Source organism: Talpa occidentalis, unplaced genomic scaffold (genome assembly GCF_014898055.3).
Source record: "Talpa occidentalis isolate TD23 unplaced genomic scaffold, MPIMG_talOcc4v2.1 talOcc4.9, whole genome shotgun sequence".
In the NCBI taxonomy this organism is placed as follows: domain Eukaryota; kingdom Metazoa; phylum Chordata; class Mammalia; order Eulipotyphla; family Talpidae; genus Talpa; species Talpa occidentalis.
In genome coordinates, this window is record NW_023605305.1 from 57,591,651 (window position 1) to 57,610,436 (window position 18,786).

Genomic DNA, 18,786 nt, shown 5'->3' on the forward strand with positions numbered 1-18,786 from the left:
TAGGGAGGGGAACTTTTGCTTTTTTATGTTGATATCTTGGTATATTGATTGGATAGTTTTATTATCATGAGTCTGAATAACTTTCATTGTTTGAAGATGACATTTTTTACTTCTGCCTATTTCAGGCATATATCTACATTTGACAGCCACTATACTACCCTTATGGATTAGCTAGACAAAAAATGGCATTGACTTTTTTCTTTTTTTAGTTGTTTAATTTTCTTTGCCTTCTCAATGACTTGAATTTGGGTCTCAGTTAATAAATACAAGTAAACATTCTGAAGCCGTCTAGTAACTCCAGTGTTTAGGATGCTTATGAGAAAAATAAAAGGAATGATACTTAAAATTATTGTGAGAATTAATGGAGATCTTGTATTGAAAGTGCTTTGTACTCCGTAAATAGCATATAATTGTATTTAGCGATTTTGTGTTTATTGATTTTGATTAGTTAATGGTTATGAACATTAAGCCAATTTCATTTTGCATTCATTTGGAGAAAGGCTAAAAGTTTCCTTCATTAATATTTATTTTGGTATGGTGTGGTATCCATGAGATTTGGCATTTGAGAACCTGGTTCGTGCTGCATTTTTGCTACTTGCTAAGCTATGTGTACAGCTGCAATGCCCTCGGCAAACATTGTTCTTCTGGCCAAAACCAGAAATATTCAGGGAGCACCTGGCTGGATACATGCCAGAGAGCTCCGTGATAAAACATTAATGCCCTTTAAATGGATGATTGTACAAGGGAACTTCTTTGTGCAAGTTACACTGATTGAATTATCCCCCACCCATCCTGTTAGCACAGATTTGTAAAATGAAACTATTGAAAGTAATGATTCTAAGTCTTGAAAACGTTTGATAGGATTTTCTGAATTATCAAAGGCAGATAAAGCTTTGTTCAGCCTGAATTTTTTGCATTCAGCCTTATTCCAATCCCTGGAAACGTGGGTACCTTATGTCTGTTAGTTATCCAGAACACTGAATTCTGGATAGTAGGGGGAAATGGCTTCAAAAACAACTCCACTAAGTAATAGATGACCTCCTGGCCTTCTATTTCTGATTTTGTGTTCCCTTTTATCCAAGGACAAGCTGTTACAAAAATAATTCAGAGTGACTCCCAAGGGTAGCCCCATGAACTCCTTCTTCAGACTGCATCCCTGGAGGAGGATGAATCACCAAGCAACGGAATGTTGATTCCCCCAGTGCTGTTAGTAAATGTCCCAGCCAGCCTCTTTAGCTATGAGGACAAAAGCTTTGGGAAAGTTTTTTTCTGACTCATTCATTGTGATTTGCAGAAGAAAATCTCTAGTTTCTCTCTCTCTCTCTCTCTGTCTCTCTCTCTCTCTTTTTCCCTCTCTCTCAAGACATATCATCTGTGCATGTGTTTATAGTAAGTTGGAATGAGAGTATGGATTCCCCCAAATGAATTTTTGAATTAACTCTTACCAGTTGCAATATTTAAAAGTCTATTTTATCGGTTAACTTTTATTATCCTGGGATGTTCACATTGAGGGGAAGAGGTGGGGGATCTTTGTGTTGTATGCCTGTATACCCATTAAGGACAAGTTGATTCATTTAAAATGTTTTTAAATGAGGCTGTTATATTTCCACAATTCAGTTTCTAGTGTCCTCATGCCTCTCTCCCCATCCTCTCCTATATTTGAGCCTACACATAGCACTCTTTCACAAATAGGGGGACGTTTTCATTTCTGAGGAGTTCATTTGTGTCTGGGGATTTGAATTCTCCTTAGGGGTTATCTCCTTTAAGGAGAGTCCAGACTCCTTAGTAGGAGTGGGCCACTCAAAATTGGCTTCAGCTTTCTCCCTTTCCTCATTTTCTTTATTTCTTTCTTCCTTTTACATAAACTTTTCTGTTCAGTCTACAAAATGTCTTGCACTGCCTCTTTTCTTTTCTTTTGCTATTTCTTCATGTTTCCAATATTTGAAATATTTCCCCCTGCCAACTGCTGTTCTCATCCTATTTGTATCGTCCCCATCTTTAAAGACCCAGTTCAAATCCCACCTCCTTCATAGTGGGCATATTATATACTGCTCCTCCTCAGGGCCAGGCGTTGTATTAGACCTATGTATATATTTTATCTCCCAGAAAGAAAACGGTTCTGTAATTACTATTATCCAATTTGCAAATGAGAAGATAATCACAGAATGTTAAAAAGTGACATGAACCCAGCTACTAAGAGGCAAGGCCAGTCCTCTGACTTAGGCCTTCTTGATCAGAATGTTAGATTCCACACTGCTGGATTTTCTTGAAGACTTTTGCATTAGACTGACTATACCAGCCTCTACCTCATACCTTTTCTGAATATGCTCTTTGCCTAGATTGGGTGTGTCTTATGTTTGGCAGTCACTCACGTATGATCACTTTGTTACATTCTTGGGTTCCTGACTCTGATGATTTCTACCATTTTTTCCCTTCCTACAAGCTATGCTTCACAGACCTTTCTCTGGATCTCAGTGCAGCTGTTTGTGTTGAAACAACATAGGCTTTACACTGTGGGAAAAGGGGAATGATCTCCTGGTAACCTGTGCTTCACAGGTTTGTGTTTGTTTTACTTAATGATATACAGGAGCAAGTGAGTTGTTCCTCCTAGCTCTTACTATATTTAGCTTTAAAATTTAATCTAGTTAGTCATTAACATCCTGATACTATTTATCTTCACAGTAGTTTTAGCAAATTATCCTCCCCTTCTCTCTTTCTACATTTTTATTCCCTTGAAAGGAAAGACAAAAGAAACTGGAGTCTATATTGCTGTGTTCCTCACCCCTTCCCCACCAGCCCCTACATCCCTCAAAAAAAAAAAAAAAAAACAAAACCTAATAGGAAAGTTAAATGTTAATGAACGAAGTCCAGGTTTTGCCTCTAAGTAGTTTGGTGCAATGAGATGGATGCCCTTGGTCTGTTAGATGTACTCGATGATAAAATTATGGACCTGCTTGTATCCTCACTTCAAGGGTGATAAAAAGGGTCTGAATGAGTTTTTGCCTTCTTAGGTACAGAGTATAAAGTGAGTCTGTGTCTTGACAAAGGATAACTGCTTCTGATCATCCTTTCCATTTCACTGGTAGAGAAATAAATTTGCTACAAAAGACTCCTAACCTCTGATGATACATCATCTGCCATCTAAACCTCCAAGACATGGCAAGGTCTGCCCCCCTTCCCCAGAAATTCCCACTGATAGTCATACACTGAACTCATCTCTCCAGGTACAATAGTTATTTCCAGGAAATATATTAAAAATATTGTAGAGATGTGAAGTAACAACTCACTTTGAATTCTTCAGATTTCTGCAATGCATGCTAGGAGATGTGATCATAAAGTAGAAAGTGAGGACAGTGAGAATAAATCATGGATAAAAATAGTGGTTATTGGCAGAATTTAAAACATGAATCTTCCATACATTTTGGGTATAGTTTCTATATCTATATCCCCCACCTCTTACACCATTTTATAGATTTAAGACCAAGCGAAGAAGCTTTTTGGGAAAAGAAACTTGTGGAGTGAAGATTATGAATTCAGGGATCTCGGTGCAGCTGTTAGTGTTGAAAGAGTATGTGCTACTGCTGGTGGGAGTGCAAACTGGCCCAACCACTATGGAAAGCTGTGTGGAGATTCCTCAACCTAATAAAGATAGAGCTTCCATATGATCCAGCAATTCCACTCCTAGGTATTTACCCAAAGGACACAGAAACATTAATTACAAAGAGCACCTGCACCCCTGTGTTTATAGCAGCACTATTTACAATAGCTAAGCTTTGGAAACAACCCAAATGCCCAAAAATAGATGACTGGATCAAGAAGATGTGGTACATATACACCATGGAATATTGCTCAGCAATCAAAAAAGATAAACACATGCAGTTTGCAGCAATATAGATAGAGCTGGAAGGGATCATGCTCAGCGAAATAAGCCAGAAAGAAAAAGAAAAATACCGGATGGTCTCACTCATAGCAGGAATCTAGAAAACCTAAATAAGGGACTAGGGGAAAAAAAAAAAACTATAAGAAAGAAAAAATCAACAAACAACTATGAACCAGAGACACACTATGGGGGGGGCGGGGAAAGGAGGGATTGGGGTCAAAATAAGGGGGTTGTAATTGTATGGGGAATATAAAAATAAAATTTAAATAAAAAAATAAAATTAAAAAAAATAAAAAGAGGACCTTTACAAAGATAAAAAAAAAGTATGTGCTACACGTTTTGTAGAATATATTGTAAAATATATTTCTCACTGTGGGTTATGGTTAAAAAATTTTTTTGAAAAGCTGCTGCAGAGATGACTCCTAGGATCTCCTAAGACATTGAAGGTTCCTAAGATATAGATACTGATGCGTAGTCCTTACTGGATTCTCACTGATGCTAGAAACAAATGGGAAAACTGGGGGAGGAAAGGTGGTGACCGTTCAGTGCTCTGGAGGAGCATTGTTGACCTGGAGATCAGTCTGCTGCCTTGGTGAAGACCAGGTGCGCTAGGCATTATGCAGATATGGTTCACTTAAGAGCTCTGCAGTTTAGGAGACTGTTCACAAGCTATTTCAAAGCTAAACTTATGATAGCATAGGAGTCATGTAGGGAAACATTTTTCTTGAGATTTCCTCCCCAACTTCACTTCTATCTTGAGGCAAGAATGTTGCTCCTTAGGGTATATAGATTGGAGTGATATTTGCTGTTTGGGGGATTCTCCAGCATTGGAACTCCTTCCATTTCTAGAGTGATCTTACATGTTGCTAAGGAAGCTGAAGGCAGTACAGACACATGACTGGGGCTGAACTGTTGGAACCCTGCATACCAATACTTTGAATCTGTTGTCTGAATGATGTAAATAAATACATTGGGGTGGCTTGAGATCATTGGTTTCTCTTGTTTGTACCCAAGAACCCTGAGTGGCAAAGAATTACAGGATTACTGCTCCAAAAGATGTTTGTATGTTCATAACACAGGGGGAGTAGGTGAATATGTAGTAATAAAAGTTAGCAGGAGGCATTGAGGGTTGTTTCCTTGCATATTTCTTATATCACAGAATTTCCTTCAAGCTTTGCCAGATGGCATATCAGCAACTATTTCTTGCATCATGATATTTTGAAATATAGACTAACGAAAAATTTGCTGTGTTAGGATGCAGCATAATACAATTTTAAAATATTTGTGAGGTAGGATTTGTTAGGTTTTTGTTTTCATTTTAATCGAAAAGTTTTTTTTAAGCCTGTGTATAAGTACAGAGAACTGATTTCTGACAAGTGTGAGCTTTTTGAATGTGTGCTAGTCAAAAGCTTATTTTAGTATAAGAGATTTGGAGAAATCTTAAATCACTCAGCAGTCCTGTAAATTACTTTTATTAATCCCATTTTACAGATGAAACAAATTCAGTTTGTCTTGAATGTCTAAACTTGTCTGAGATTCCACAAACAGTAAATGTTATCTATCACTGGGGTCTGAACCCAGGTTAGGGTAGCTCCAGGCGAGGCTTTTAACTGCTTCTGTTTTGTAAGGAGCCTCAGAGGTCATCTATTAAAATATTTTTTCATTACATAGGATTTGAGCTCTGAGAGCTTTAGAGACTTGCCCAAGACTAGGCAGGTCCTGGAAGAACTGGGTTGGGAAAGCTTCTTTTTGATGCGGGGTTTCTCTTATTGCTTACAGGAAGAAGGTGGCACACAGGTCCTCAGTGGACCTTTCCTCACCTTTCTACGCAGTCTCCCTTTTGCCTGCATGATCCCTCTTGGTCATATTCATGTCCATCCTCATGGTTTTCCTTCTTTCTGACCTTTTTCCAGAACAGTGTACCCTTTGCTCTGTTTAAATTTTCTTACTTCCTCAAAGTGGAGAGCAGATTCCCTCTTCCTGATCACAGCACAGTTTCTTTTCTTGACCTTCTCCCACCCCGCATCTGTTCGTGCCTGTTTCTCAGCATTTCCTCCACATCTTCTTTCTTGAGATTTCCCTTGTATATGTTTATCTTGTCAGCTGTTAACAGACTGTATAGGGTTTAGGTGGATTTAGATTTTAATGGTCATACTCTTTTATGTTCCCTGCAAACCTTGCACCTGGCCCAAGGTAGTGTGGCATACTGAAAGGGCAGTGAAGCTAGAGGTGGAGGAAATGTATTTGGGGCTATTGTCAATACTCACTGGGAGTGTGTGAAGGTGAGTTGTCTCATCTGTGAAGGAGGCTGTGAGATTTGAATGTGGTTATACATTTGAAAGCCCCCTTTTAACTATAAGATACAGTACAGATGCAAGATTTTGTTATGATGGCACAAATGCTTAACAAGAAAGGATGATTGTCATCACGTTATGTGCTTTTCCAAATATGTACCTCACTTTCCCTGTGCGAGGAGTGTCCATTTCTGCCACCATGTTTTTGACTTTATTCTGTGCTCTTTAGTAATGCTGTAGATATGAATTAGTGGTAAGAGAAGAGAAAGAATGGAAAAGAAGTAGCAAAGCCTCTTGATATAATGTGGCTTTAAGGAAAACACTTATTGACTTTAATTAAGCAAAGTACTGTATTTACTTTGATCCGAACCATCTCCCAGGGAAAGTGAACTCACTGGGAAGTGTGCAGAAAGCTCTGTTCTATTGAGCTGTCATTGATTGTTTGATCATCGCTACAAGTTTATTGTAAATGAAGCAGCACTTACGGTTCTGGTGTATTCCTGGAATTGCTGCTATAGTTAGTTGTGAGTTATTCTGCGTGGCAGGGGTGGCATATAGAAAAGCCATAATTCTGACTTGCTGACAGGAAAAAAGAGCAGATTTATATTATGTTGTTCTCTTGGCTGGAATCCATCAGCTTTGCACAGTATCCTATGTTGCTTTCATCAGAATACTTACTCTGATTCTCAACAAACAGGAGAGTACTGGGAGCAACAGACACAAGTCACTTGCTAGGTTCCTGTGGCTACCAAGCCCAGGTAATGAGACTGAAAGCCAAGCAAGGATGTTTTCCCTGGCTTGGTGTGTCTCTCAGGCCTCAAGGAGGTGCCTCAACTCTGTGGGTGGCCCTGTGCAGTGGCCACTAGAACTTTCCCCTCTCTATCTGCAGGAGTGGTGCTGGAGCAGTGTATTAATTGTTGGCTGGTAGTCAGGCAAGGCCAGGGGATTTTAATGAATTTTTTAAACTCTTTTATTCTCTGGAGGGACAGGAAGGGCATTGGAATGAGACCAGTCTCCTGGGTAGGTGGATGCAATACTGAAGAGTCAGAGAACACAGTTATAATGGTGATAGGGGAACTTCTCAAACGGTTTTGCAACTGTTACAACACCTCAGCTCCCTCCCCACCCATTGGAAGGAGCAAGGTCCTGGGAATCAAAAGCAGTCACGTGTTTGGTCCTAGCATTCCCACTGACCTAAAGCCTCCTGCTTTTTATGAGAATTAAGTGCAAGTGCCTTGCTCTTCTCATGAAATGTTGCAGATGCTCAGTGTATGTTCCCTCCCTTTGGCTGGAACTGTATTCCATCAAGCTGTACTCAGTTCAGCAGAAATTATGCCCCAAATTTGAATGCTTAATGCCTGTTAAACTCTCTTAAGAGCTTTATATGCCTTCATTCATTTAATTCTTTTTTTTAAAAGATTTATTTATTTATGCATATTAGAACAGGGGTACAAGCCAGAGGTGCGGGCGGTAAGAGGATCCACCAGAGACAGAGTGGGGAACAGGCAGATTGACTGAAATACACTGCTGAGGGGAGCAGCAGGTGAGACAGGAGAGGTCTGCCTCGCCATGTGGGTTGCTCCCTGGCGAGCCAGGGACCGAACTCATGCTGCAGAGGCTGCTGATTGCTTCATAGTGCAGTGCTTAACCCCTTGCACCACAGGGAGGCCCCATTCATTTAATTCTTAACAGCTCTATGAGGCAAATGCTATTGTTATCTTTCCAATAAGAGTAGAGAACATTGAGGGTTTAAAGATGGTAAGAATTTTGCCTAAGATTACAATAGCTATTGTTGGGGAAGTCAGGAGTTAAACCTAGGTCAGGGTGCCACCAGCTCATACTCAACAAGTCCACTGTGTTACCTGAGACTTCTTAAATAGACTTTGATTTGTGATCAGGCTTTTGTTCAGAATCTCTATTTTACTTTTTAAACACACTCTCAGCCCACTTCAGTCCTCTGCCATAAAGCCTCCAATATATTGCTTTAATTTCTTAACACCTTTCTGAACATTTTCACATCTGCAACCTCATTTGAAAAAGGCATTGTAGATACTTTATGAAGATGGTGGAAAGATCTTTTTGATCCTTAGGAACAATGTTGCTTCTCTGGTTAATTAATGGGGAGACTGAGGGAGGAGAGAGATTAAAATGACTCCTTCAGTGTCACACTTGTTAGTTTATCAAGTCAGTAAGAATCCACACACCTTGGATTACAGTTATTTTTCCATTGCGTAATGTTGGTTACTTTGTTACCTCCATCATTCACTAAAAAATTGATTTAACTACTTTACCAATCACCTAGATCACCTAGTATGTTCTGGCAGTAAAGCATGGAGCAAAAGAGATAAAAATCCTTGCCCTGGGCCTCCCTGGTGGATCAGACGGTTGAGCGCCACGCAGCCTCTGCAGTGTCGGTTCGATCCCGGCTGGCCGGTGAGACTCCCACATGGCGCGGCAGACCTCTCCTGTCTCGCCCGCTGCTCCCCTCAGCAATGTGTTTCATCAGTCTGCCTGTTCTGTTCCCCGCTCTGTCTCTGGTGAATCCTCGTACCCTTCCGCGCATCTGGCCTGTACCCCAATTCTTGTATAAATAAAATAAATCTCTTTAAAAAAAAATCCTTGCCCTAAAAAGTACAAGAGACTATGGGGGTGTGTCACTGGTGCAGTGGTAGTGGGGGAAATATTTGAACTACACCTGAGGGGATAAATCTAACATTGTACAAAAAGAAAATAAATTAAAAAAATAATTGAATACCATATAAAGTGTATGATAAAGATCAGAAAAATCCTTGCCCTGTCAGTGCTTACATTATTGGGTTGGTTTTTAACAAACCTTAAGACTGGTGCCTACTGAAATAGTCTTTTAAGGGTTAAGATCTTTAGCCTTAAATTTTCTTAAGCTATTAAGCAGCACATTTCAGGACGTTTTCTAAATTACATATTTTTAATTTTTTTGAAATCAGATCTTAATTTATGAAAATTTTATTTGTGTTCTCTACTTTAGAACACAAATGTTTGAGTTTAAAACATAAAACTCAAAAAATGTTTGAGTTTAAAACATAAAATTAAGTAACTCATTGAGCTGTCATGGTTTCTTTAGGATAAACAATTAGATACCTAAAGTAGATTCTTGTCATTGATATTAACCATCATCCAGTCTCTTTTTATCATGTAAATCTGAGTGACTTTTGCGCAAAAGTAATAGCATTCTGGTCATCATATTTGTGAATATTAATTAACGTGGTCATTTTTTTTTTTTTTTAATAGAGGCATGATTTATTTATTTATTAATTTATTTGTTTGTTTGTACAAGCACTGGGTACAGTCAGAGGCGCAGGAGGGTGAGAGAATTCACCAGAGCCAGAGCAGGGAGCAGAGCAGGCAGAAGGACAGAAGTACACTGCTGAGGGGAGCAGCGGGCGGCAGGGGAGGTCTGCGCGCCATGTGGGACCCTCCTCTGGTGGCCGGGGAGCAGCCGGGTATCGAACCGGTGCCGCAGAGGCCGCGGGCAGCTTCGCAACCCAGCGCTCAACCGCTGCGCCACCGGGGAGGCCCTAACGTGGTCATTTTAATGTCTCTTTCCTCCCTTACTCAGAAATTTAATTGTATGTTCTTCCCTTATACAGACATCTGTATTTTAAAAAATGTTCCTGTACATTTAAGAGCATGTCATTATCTTCACACATAGATTTCTTGAATTTGACATCTTGGAAAAAAGTTGTGCTAGCCTATTTGTTGCAGTTGGTCCTTGTCAGAAATTCACAGAATTGTGTTTTGTTTCTTTTTCTATATTCAGAAAGGATCACATAGTTTTGTCTCTTGCATAGGAATTTTAATAAACTAAGAATTTGAGGATCTACAAAATTTCCTTGATTGTTGCTGCTGTTGTCATATAAAGCAGCACCTGTGTGATTGAGCCACAAAGGTAATCCTTTATCATAGGAAGATATTTTCGTTCAAACCCTTGAAAATTTATAATTCAGTCATAATAAAAACCACTGCTCTTATCAGAAAACTTGATAACTCACTTTTATTTTTTGAGCTGCTTTGTATTCATTTGTTAAGAAATGAAGCCCAGTGGATCATGTTATTTTCAAAGGATATTGTGTAATTCCTGCTGATGTTTTTTTTTTTTTTCATTAAAGTTTTTTTTTTTTTGTATCTTGTAGCAAAAAACTTGCATTGATTTCTTGGAATAGTCAAAAATATTTATAAATTGATCTTGTCCCCTTTCTACTTGTTCCAGGGTTTATTTTGAAAGAAATGTTTTTGAATGAACCTGGTGCACAAATACTGTAGTACTAAAAATTGTTTGTCATCCTGAGGAAGCACAGTTGTCTTTTATATAAAGCCTGTCAGCAGTCCTAGGTTTAAGTGCTTAGAAGGGTGCCTGTCATGTCTAAGTGCTGTGTGGATGTTTTTAAATGTTTATCATTGAAATGTCAGTTCTCTGAGAACAGGAATTTGTTTCGAATAATTAAAAATCAAACTCCCAGATTACAGGTTTTTATGGAATCCTAGTTCTAAGAGAATATTGGTGGTTTTAGTCTGATTCTGTAAACTCCTATGAAGTCTGGAGAAACTCCTTGACTCCTAAGTTCAAGTAACATTTGATCTGATGGTGCATATTAAAGCTCTGTGAGGGGAAAAAAAAAGACTTAAGCAGTAGTTGTTCTGAAAGGAGATTTTGTTTGGTGGAAGTTCTAGGTCCCTTCCTGTTAGAAATGTCTGTGTCTGTCCCTTTTCTGGTTTGGGACAAGCTTCTTAATGTGCCAAAGCTCAGCCTTTCTGATCAATTGTCATTCATCTTTGGCAGCAGCAAATAATAGGGTAGAAAGACTCCAGACATCTGTTATCAAATACTGCCTGTGAATAGATAAGAGTTGTTTATTTGTCCAGGTGTAAAATGGGGTACTAGAGGGAGTTACCAATTTATGCAGCTGGAGACACCCCAATAGCCCCTTCCCCCATGGTATCTTTGAACATATATGCAAATTCTTTCACCCAGAATACTTTCTCCCATCTTCTCAAATATCTGTTACATCTTAGCTCAATAGAACTTCTCTTGATACCCCAGACTAGATCGCATTTCTCTCTTACACCCTTTATTTCCCTTCATGACATTTTTAACTTTTATAATTACCTTTTCTCGTGCATCTTGATGCGTTTGCTGCTGTCGACGATGAAGGCAGGGACTATATCAGTCTTCATTACAGTCCCCTGATGAGTTTCTGGCTTGAAGAGTGATACCACAAAAGTACCCGTTGAATGAAGGAATCTTCTGACTTTGAAATCCTGCTTCTGAGCTGGACCAAGACATTTCTTTGTAGCTATTTTCAGATTGTTGTTTTGATGCAGAGCAATTATTCACATAATTGAAACAACTGATTGTATTAAATTTAAAAAACTTGAAAGTGCAACAATGTGTTCTTTGAATCTTGTTTAAACCATTCATGTCAGAATAGCCAAGTGGTCTGTGAAAATTAATACTTGTTCCTTCTGCCTGCCTTCCTAATTGTTAACTTTTGCTTTAGTCTCATATAAAAGCCTTCTGAAACTATTCCTCTTGGTAATAGACATCAGTCTTATTAGCAAGCGGTACAGAAGATGACATAGGACACATTCACTCTGTTGATTTTAGGTGCTTTTTGAGTTTTCATTTGTATCATCTCCCACTTAAATGTTGTAAGTGAAGTCTTGTGGGAATGCAGAAATGCAGTTTGGAGGTAGCCCATTCATCTCTCTTCCCCTCATCCCCTTCAGTTGATGTCATGTTCTTCCTAAAGCAGAATTCTGATAAAATGTGTTGAATGACTGAGAGAAAACTAATAATCTGTATTAACTTGGAAGCCACTTGGAAATCACAAAGGGTGGTTCCTCCTTATTTGCAAAATTAATTCGATTGAGCTGTTAAAAAAATTTGTGAGGGCCTCCCTGGTGACGCAAGGGCTTAAGTCTCAGTACTACAAAGCTGTTGGCAACCACAGCAGCACCAGTTCTTTCTCGATCCCCCTGGCTGCGCCACATGGTGCAGCAGACCTCTCCTGTCTTGCCCACTGCTCCTTCAGCAGTGTATTTTAGTCAATCCGTCTGTTCTGCTCCCCACTCTGTCTCTGGTGACTCCTCTCATAGCTCTAGTCTAAACCCCAGGTCTTGTATGCATAAAAAAAGTAATTTGTGAGAAGCAAATTTATTAGACATTTTTTAAATAATACAGAGGGTGTGTGTGTGTGTATGTGGGGTTGGTGGTGAGGATGGGGCCAGATTAACTGGGTGAGTTAGGAAGAGCTTTACTTGCTGCCTAAGTTTTTTAATTAGATGGCTTAAAAATAATTGGCAAACTGGGCCTCCCCTGGAGGCGCAGTGGTTGAGCACTGGGCTGCGAGGCTGCCCGCAGCCTCTGCAGCGCCGGTTCATTCCCCAGCTGCCGGCGAGGGTCCCACAAAAAAAAAAAAAAAAAAAAAAAAAAGGCAAACTGAAAGCATTATTAATCAGATTTATTTCCAAGTCCTCTCCCTTTCATCATGCTATAATTGTTTCACCATTAAAATGAGACTAAGGACAAGAAGGACTTGGCAAGAGGGTAATTCTAAAGGAAGTGGAAATGGGGAATAAAAGTGCATATCTTTGGGCGTGCTAAACTATTGTTCACAGCCTCAAGAGAGAGGTTGTTGATGGAAAAGGCACGTGGTCTTCACCCTGGACAGGGTACTCTACTCCAGGAAGCAAAAATCCCTGGCTTCCTTTCCTGAAACAGTGAAAATAATATCTTTTTTGATATTTCATATTTATACCCAAAGATGCCTAAATGTTCTCTCAGTGTCCTCAGCAATCTCCCTCTCCCCCTTCTTCCTCTCAAGTGCTTTTTTTCCTGCCTCCTTATGGTTTGGGCTGATTTCTTAGTGAAATCATCCTCTTACTTTATGATGCAATTACCTCTGCAGCAGATTGATTTATTCATCTTTGTCTTTAGGTCAGTTCTGAACAGAGTTTGGAAAGTAGAGAAGAAAATCCAGTCTGCATTTTGAGGGAATTGGACAGCTGAATAAATGCAGGTATGTACATTTGCATATATATATTTTAAAGACAAAAGGAAAATAATTTTATAAGAATAGTGTAACTGATCTTGAACCTAATGGACCATTCTTTTATTTTTTTTAAATTATATTTTAATTTTTGTTTATTCCAAGTGTTGAGTGTGCTGGTTTAAATTCCCAATAGTGCAAAAGTACAGAAAATAACAAAGTAAAAGTTAAAACTCCCTTGCAAGATAGTTACCACTGTCGATAATTATTGTGTATTTTTCCAGATTATGCATATACATAGCCAAAAATTCATAATGTACATGTTATTGTGTACATATATATAGTATACATAATCAGTGTGACTTTTTGCGTTTACATGCCTCGTTTTGTTTAGTGAGTCATATTCTGTATAATGTTGTTGGTTGTATTTTTTCTATTTAAAATGATGCCATGGGGCCTCCCCGGTGGCGCAGCGGTTGAGCGCTGGGTTGCGAAGCTGCCCGCGGCCACTGCGGTGCCGGTTCGATCCCCGGCTGCTCCCCGGCCACCGGAGGAGGGTCCCACATGGCGCGCAGACCTCTCCTGCCGCCCGCTGCTCCCCTCAGCAGTGTACTTCGGTCCTTCTGCCTGCTCTGCTCCCTGCTCTGGCTCTGGTGAATTCTCTCACCCTCCCGCACTTCTGACTGTACCCAGTGCATGTATAAACCAAACAAACAAACAAACAAACAAACAAACAAATAAATAAGACATGCCTCTAGAAAAAATTAAAAAAAAAAAAAAATTAAAATGATGCCATGTGTACATATGTAATTGTGCATGTTTGCCTGTTTATTTCCTTAGGGTGAAAAGATATAATACCAATTTGAATTCTTCCCCTGCCATGCTGTATAAAATCTCAAAAACAGAGGGTTATCTTATCGTCCATTGTGAGGCCAGCTTTAGCTACTGTTTTCCATTTGTACTTTTCATTATGGGGTGTTGTTGGAGGCTGAGTGCTAGGTTTAAAAAGGTTTTGTTTGACGTTGATCTGAACCTCAAGTTAAGTTACGAGTTTAGTCTTTTGACTAAGTCTTTAGAAGATTCCGGTTTTCCAATTTATTTTGCTTATTAAAATTAAAATGCCTCTGAGTTTGTAGCATTGGGTCATGTCTGATTCACGTTCCTTTTGTGAGTATCTCACCTCACTAGGGTGATTAATGGACCAAGCATGTGAATTTGGTAAAGAGAAACTTGTTTTTGCTCTTTATGACTTTTTTTTTGGAAAAGCTTTTTTTTATGTCATTTCTTAAGTACCCTTTATACATAAGCTCTCTATTAGGTGCTGGAGATACAAAGGGGACTGACACAGTCCTTGTCCTCGGGGAACTTAGAGCTCATGCAAGTGAGAGAAACAGATACATGTGAATAAAACAGTCGTAATTCAGCGTGGTTAGTGCAGTGTGGTGTATTTCAGAGAAGGCTTCCTGGAGGAGGTGATGTGTGGGATGAATACTAAACAGCATTTTAGTTTTCCATGAAAGGGATGAGCTGGAAAGATGTTCCTGGCAGTGGCATCAGAGTGAGCAAAAGCAGGAAGGTGAGAAAAACAGCAGTGAGTCAGGTGGGTAACAAGAATGATGGTAGCTTTGTGGGTTTCAGACATGAATTGAGAGATAGAAAATGAGGCCTGTAAGGCTGGTTGGCCAGATGGTGGAGGGCCTCTGTTACGGAATTTAAGATTAGTCTCTAGGTTAATGAAGGATCTAGTTATGCCAATGGAGACAGTACTTAGGGGATTACATGAAGGTTGACTTGGCAGGCAGCAGGAAAGTAGGTCTTGGGATCTTAGAAATTAGTTGTTAATCAAATCATTGGTATTGGGGTGAGGAGAAGAAAGAATGTGTAAAACTGTTCTTTGTTCTTTCCTCCTTTGTCACCTTGCCCAAGGCTAACTTGCTGAGGTTGATTCTTTGATACCCTCTCTTTTGAGGGAGCTCCTGATGACTTACTTGCAAGCTTCTTACCAGTGTGTTCTGACCTTTTCAGAGCAAGGGTTCCCATCTTCATTCTGCTTCCCCATAATGCTGCCCATCTTCCCACCTGTTTGTGTCAGGTGATGAAAACCTGATTCCATTAATTAATTTTCATGATCCTTCTGTGTCACTTTATGAACATTAATTGGTAGTCATTTTGTGTCAGTATCTCAAAGCCAGCCATGGGCAAGGCTGGGGGCGGGGGGGGGGGAGTGGGCCATAAAGATAGATAAGACATGGAGGGAAAAAATATAATAAAGTAAAAATCAAAATCAACAGGAAACCAGAGACATTCTGTAAGGGAGGAGGAGGGAGAGGGATCACAACAGGGTTGGGAAGAGCACAAGGGACGGTGATGATAATGCACGGGTGAATTGGTGGTGGGAATTTCATGGGAAATCATGCATTGTACAAAAATGAAGGATGATGTGTTTTTTATATATTTATATATATATATATATATATATATATATAAAAGACGAGACATGGTTCATGCCCTCGCAGAACTTGCTTTTTAGTGGGAAATAGGCATAAAATTAAAGGATGATGTGATTCATGCTATAGGTTTGTTCAGAGGTTAAATTATTCCAGTTGGAGTAACAGCAGTATGGTAACAATAATGTCAGTGTTTCCAGAATCACATTTTTCAACTACACCTGTGTGTAAATAGAGAAAATAAAATAAATTTAGGCTGTTCTAAAAGTATTCTGATTTTGGTGAATATGTTTGGTCTGACTGTAATTAATTTGTATGCCTAATTGATTCTTTTCCATAGTTTGAACTCATAAGCTCTGATACATTTGATTTTCAGGAAGGAAAGGGGATGAGAGGAGTACTTATTCCATACCATGGATTTCTGTTTGCTTATCTTCATAACACACCTTTATTTCTTGAACTTTTTGCATGTAGAATGGGTACATTGTCTTATTTTCTTTCCACTACAGTATCTAAATATAAAGGAGGACTGCAATGCCATGGCTTTCTGTGCTAAAATGAGGAGCTCCAAGAAGACCGAGCCAAATCCGGAGGCCCCTGAGCCAGGGGTGGAAGTGCTCTTCTATCTCTCTGATAGGGAGCCCCTCCGACTGGGCAGTGGAGAGTACACAGCGGAGGACCTGTGCATCAGGGCCGCACAGAAATGCAGTGAGTTCTGGTGGCGCCCAGGGCCCTGGACAGGTTTGGGTGGCACATAGCACACTAAGCCCATACTTAAGCAGATCTGGATGTCTTCTGTTTCCCTTGTAACTCTACCGAAGGAGGTGTGGGCTCTGGGAGTCAGGGGTTCTCCCCCACCCCCAATATCTGCAACTTACTTGCATATCACCTTAGGCCAGTTTTTGAGTTATGAGTTTCACTTTTCACTTTCTTCATTGCAATGTAGCTTATTTCTGCTTGGTCACTATTGAGCACGTGGGATACTTGGAAATGATGCTCATCTTTTGTGGGGGCTTAATTTCATTTCCTCCCCACATCTGTGAAGTTAGAGTAATATCAGAACTAAATGAGTAAAGCACCTGGCACAGAAAGTTACTAGTTCAACAAGTGCTGTCTCTGTCTAAATAATTCTTCAAAATTTGTGGTCCATCCTATTGCCACTTTTGCCCTGCCTTCTCAAGGGACACCCCCTCCTCCACTTTCTGCAACATGAGGCTGAGCTTAAGTGTGAAGTTGGGTGTTGCTTTATAGCTTGGTCAGATTGCCAGGTTGTGAAATGGACAGTGAAGCTGTGAATCCTTTTTTTTTTTTTAAGTGAGGCTTGTCTTAACTAAGATTAACCTATCACTCTCAGAAGGTTGGAAACCAAACTGACTAACAATAAAAAGCTGCTTTCATTATCTTGAAACTTGGGATTGTTGGTAGATTTTGATCACCTGCTCTAGGTGATTAGTGAGGTTTAAATCATAAAAACTTAAAAGATCAGATCTATCTAGATTATGGGAAGGTCATATAACTCTGTGAATATACTAAAATTCACTGAATTGTATACTTAAAATTGGTAGACTTTGTGTAAATTACATTTCAGTAAAACTTTTTATAAAAAATCAACTCATTTTATGTTGGGGAAACGTACTGTGATGGTAGATTGCCTGATCCATGCTTTACTTATCAGAATAGCCCTCAGAAGAACAACTCTGAACAGATAGTATGGTTTTCTCAAGAAACACCTTTTTTGTTTGTAATATAGCTTGCCTAGAAAACCCATTTTGTTATCTTTCTGTCTTATGCTTTTCAAATACCAGCACTCCAATGTAAGGGGAGAGGCTTGTACTAATAGGAAGAATGTATTAGACTCTTGCCAACTAGAGATAAAACTAGATAAAATTGGCTAAACTACAGAGTATTAGGGGAAATTGCATCAATATTTTAAAGCTATTTTTAGATAGCAAAGTATATAAGGAACCACTCCTAGATAGCAGTTTTATTTATTTTTTTTTTAAAATAATAAATTTTATTTTTATATTCCCCCATACAATTGTAAACGCCCCATTCTGACCCCAATCCCTCCCCTCCCGCCCCCCACCCCCAAAAAGTGTCTCTGGTTCATAGTTTTTTGTTGATTTTGATTTTCACTTTCTTATAGTTATTCATTTTCCTGGTCCCTTATTTAAGTTTTCTAGATTCCTGCTATGAGTGAGGCCATCCGGTATTTTTCTTTTTCTTTTTGGCTTATTTCGCTGAGCATGATCCCTTCCAACGCCATCCATGTTGCTGCAAATTGCGTGTGTTTATCTTTTTTGAATGCTGAGTAATATTCCATGGTGTATATGTACCACATCTTCTTGATCCAGTCATCTATTTTTGGGCATTTGGGCTGTTTCCAAAGCTTAGCTATTGTAAAGAGTGCTGCTATAAACATAGGGGTGCAGGTGTTCTTTGGAATTGATGTTTCTGTGTCCTTTGAGTAAATACCTAGGAGTGGAATTGCTGGATCATATGGAAGCTCTATGTTTAGTAGGTCCAGAAATCTCCACACAGCTCTCCATAGTGGTTGGACCAGTTTGCACTCCACCAACAGTGCAGGAGAGTTCCTTTTTCTCCACACCCTCGCCAACATTTGTTGTTGCTAGTTTTTTTAATATGTGCCATTCTCACTGGTGTAAGATGGTATCTCATGGTAGTTTTGATTTGCATTTCCCTGATTACAAGTGATGTTGAACATTTTTTCATATGTCTGTTGGCCATTTGCATTTCCTCTTCAGAGAAGTTTCTTTTTAGCTCTTCTGCCCATTTTTTGACTGGATTATTTTCTTTGTTGTTGCTGAGTCTCATCAGCTCTTTGCAGATTTTTGTGATCAGTCCTTTATCATTAGTGTTGGGTGCAAAAATGTTCTCCCAGTTGGTGGGGTTTCTCTTTGTTTTTGTTATTGTCTCTTTTGCTGTGCAGAAGCTCTTTAATTTGATGTAGTCCCAGTTGTTTATCTTTGCCTTCACTATCACTGCTTTGGGTGATGTGTCTGTAAAGATGTCTTTGATGTGCAAATCCCGTAGTGTTTCGCCTATATTTCCTTCTATGTATTTTATGGTTTCAGGTCTTATGTCTAGTTCTTGAATCCATTTTAAGTTGATTTTTGTGT

General features: G+C 39.3%; 1 protein-coding gene across 2 annotated transcripts in view; it reads left to right on the forward strand.

Annotated features, from left to right (window-relative positions):
• JAK1 (Janus kinase 1) overlaps positions 1-18,786 on the forward strand; it is a 131,055-nt gene that overhangs the window by 58,863 nt on the left and 53,406 nt on the right. For both annotated transcript variants that reach the window (XM_037498876.2, XM_054691324.1), the window contains 2 exons: positions 13,148-13,229; positions 16,156-16,354. In XM_037498876.2, coding sequence (XP_037354773.1) covers positions 13,224-13,229; positions 16,156-16,354 — 205 coding nt within the window. In that variant the 5' untranslated portion in view covers positions 13,148-13,223. The remainder of the gene's footprint in view (positions 1-13,147; positions 13,230-16,155; positions 16,355-18,786) is intronic.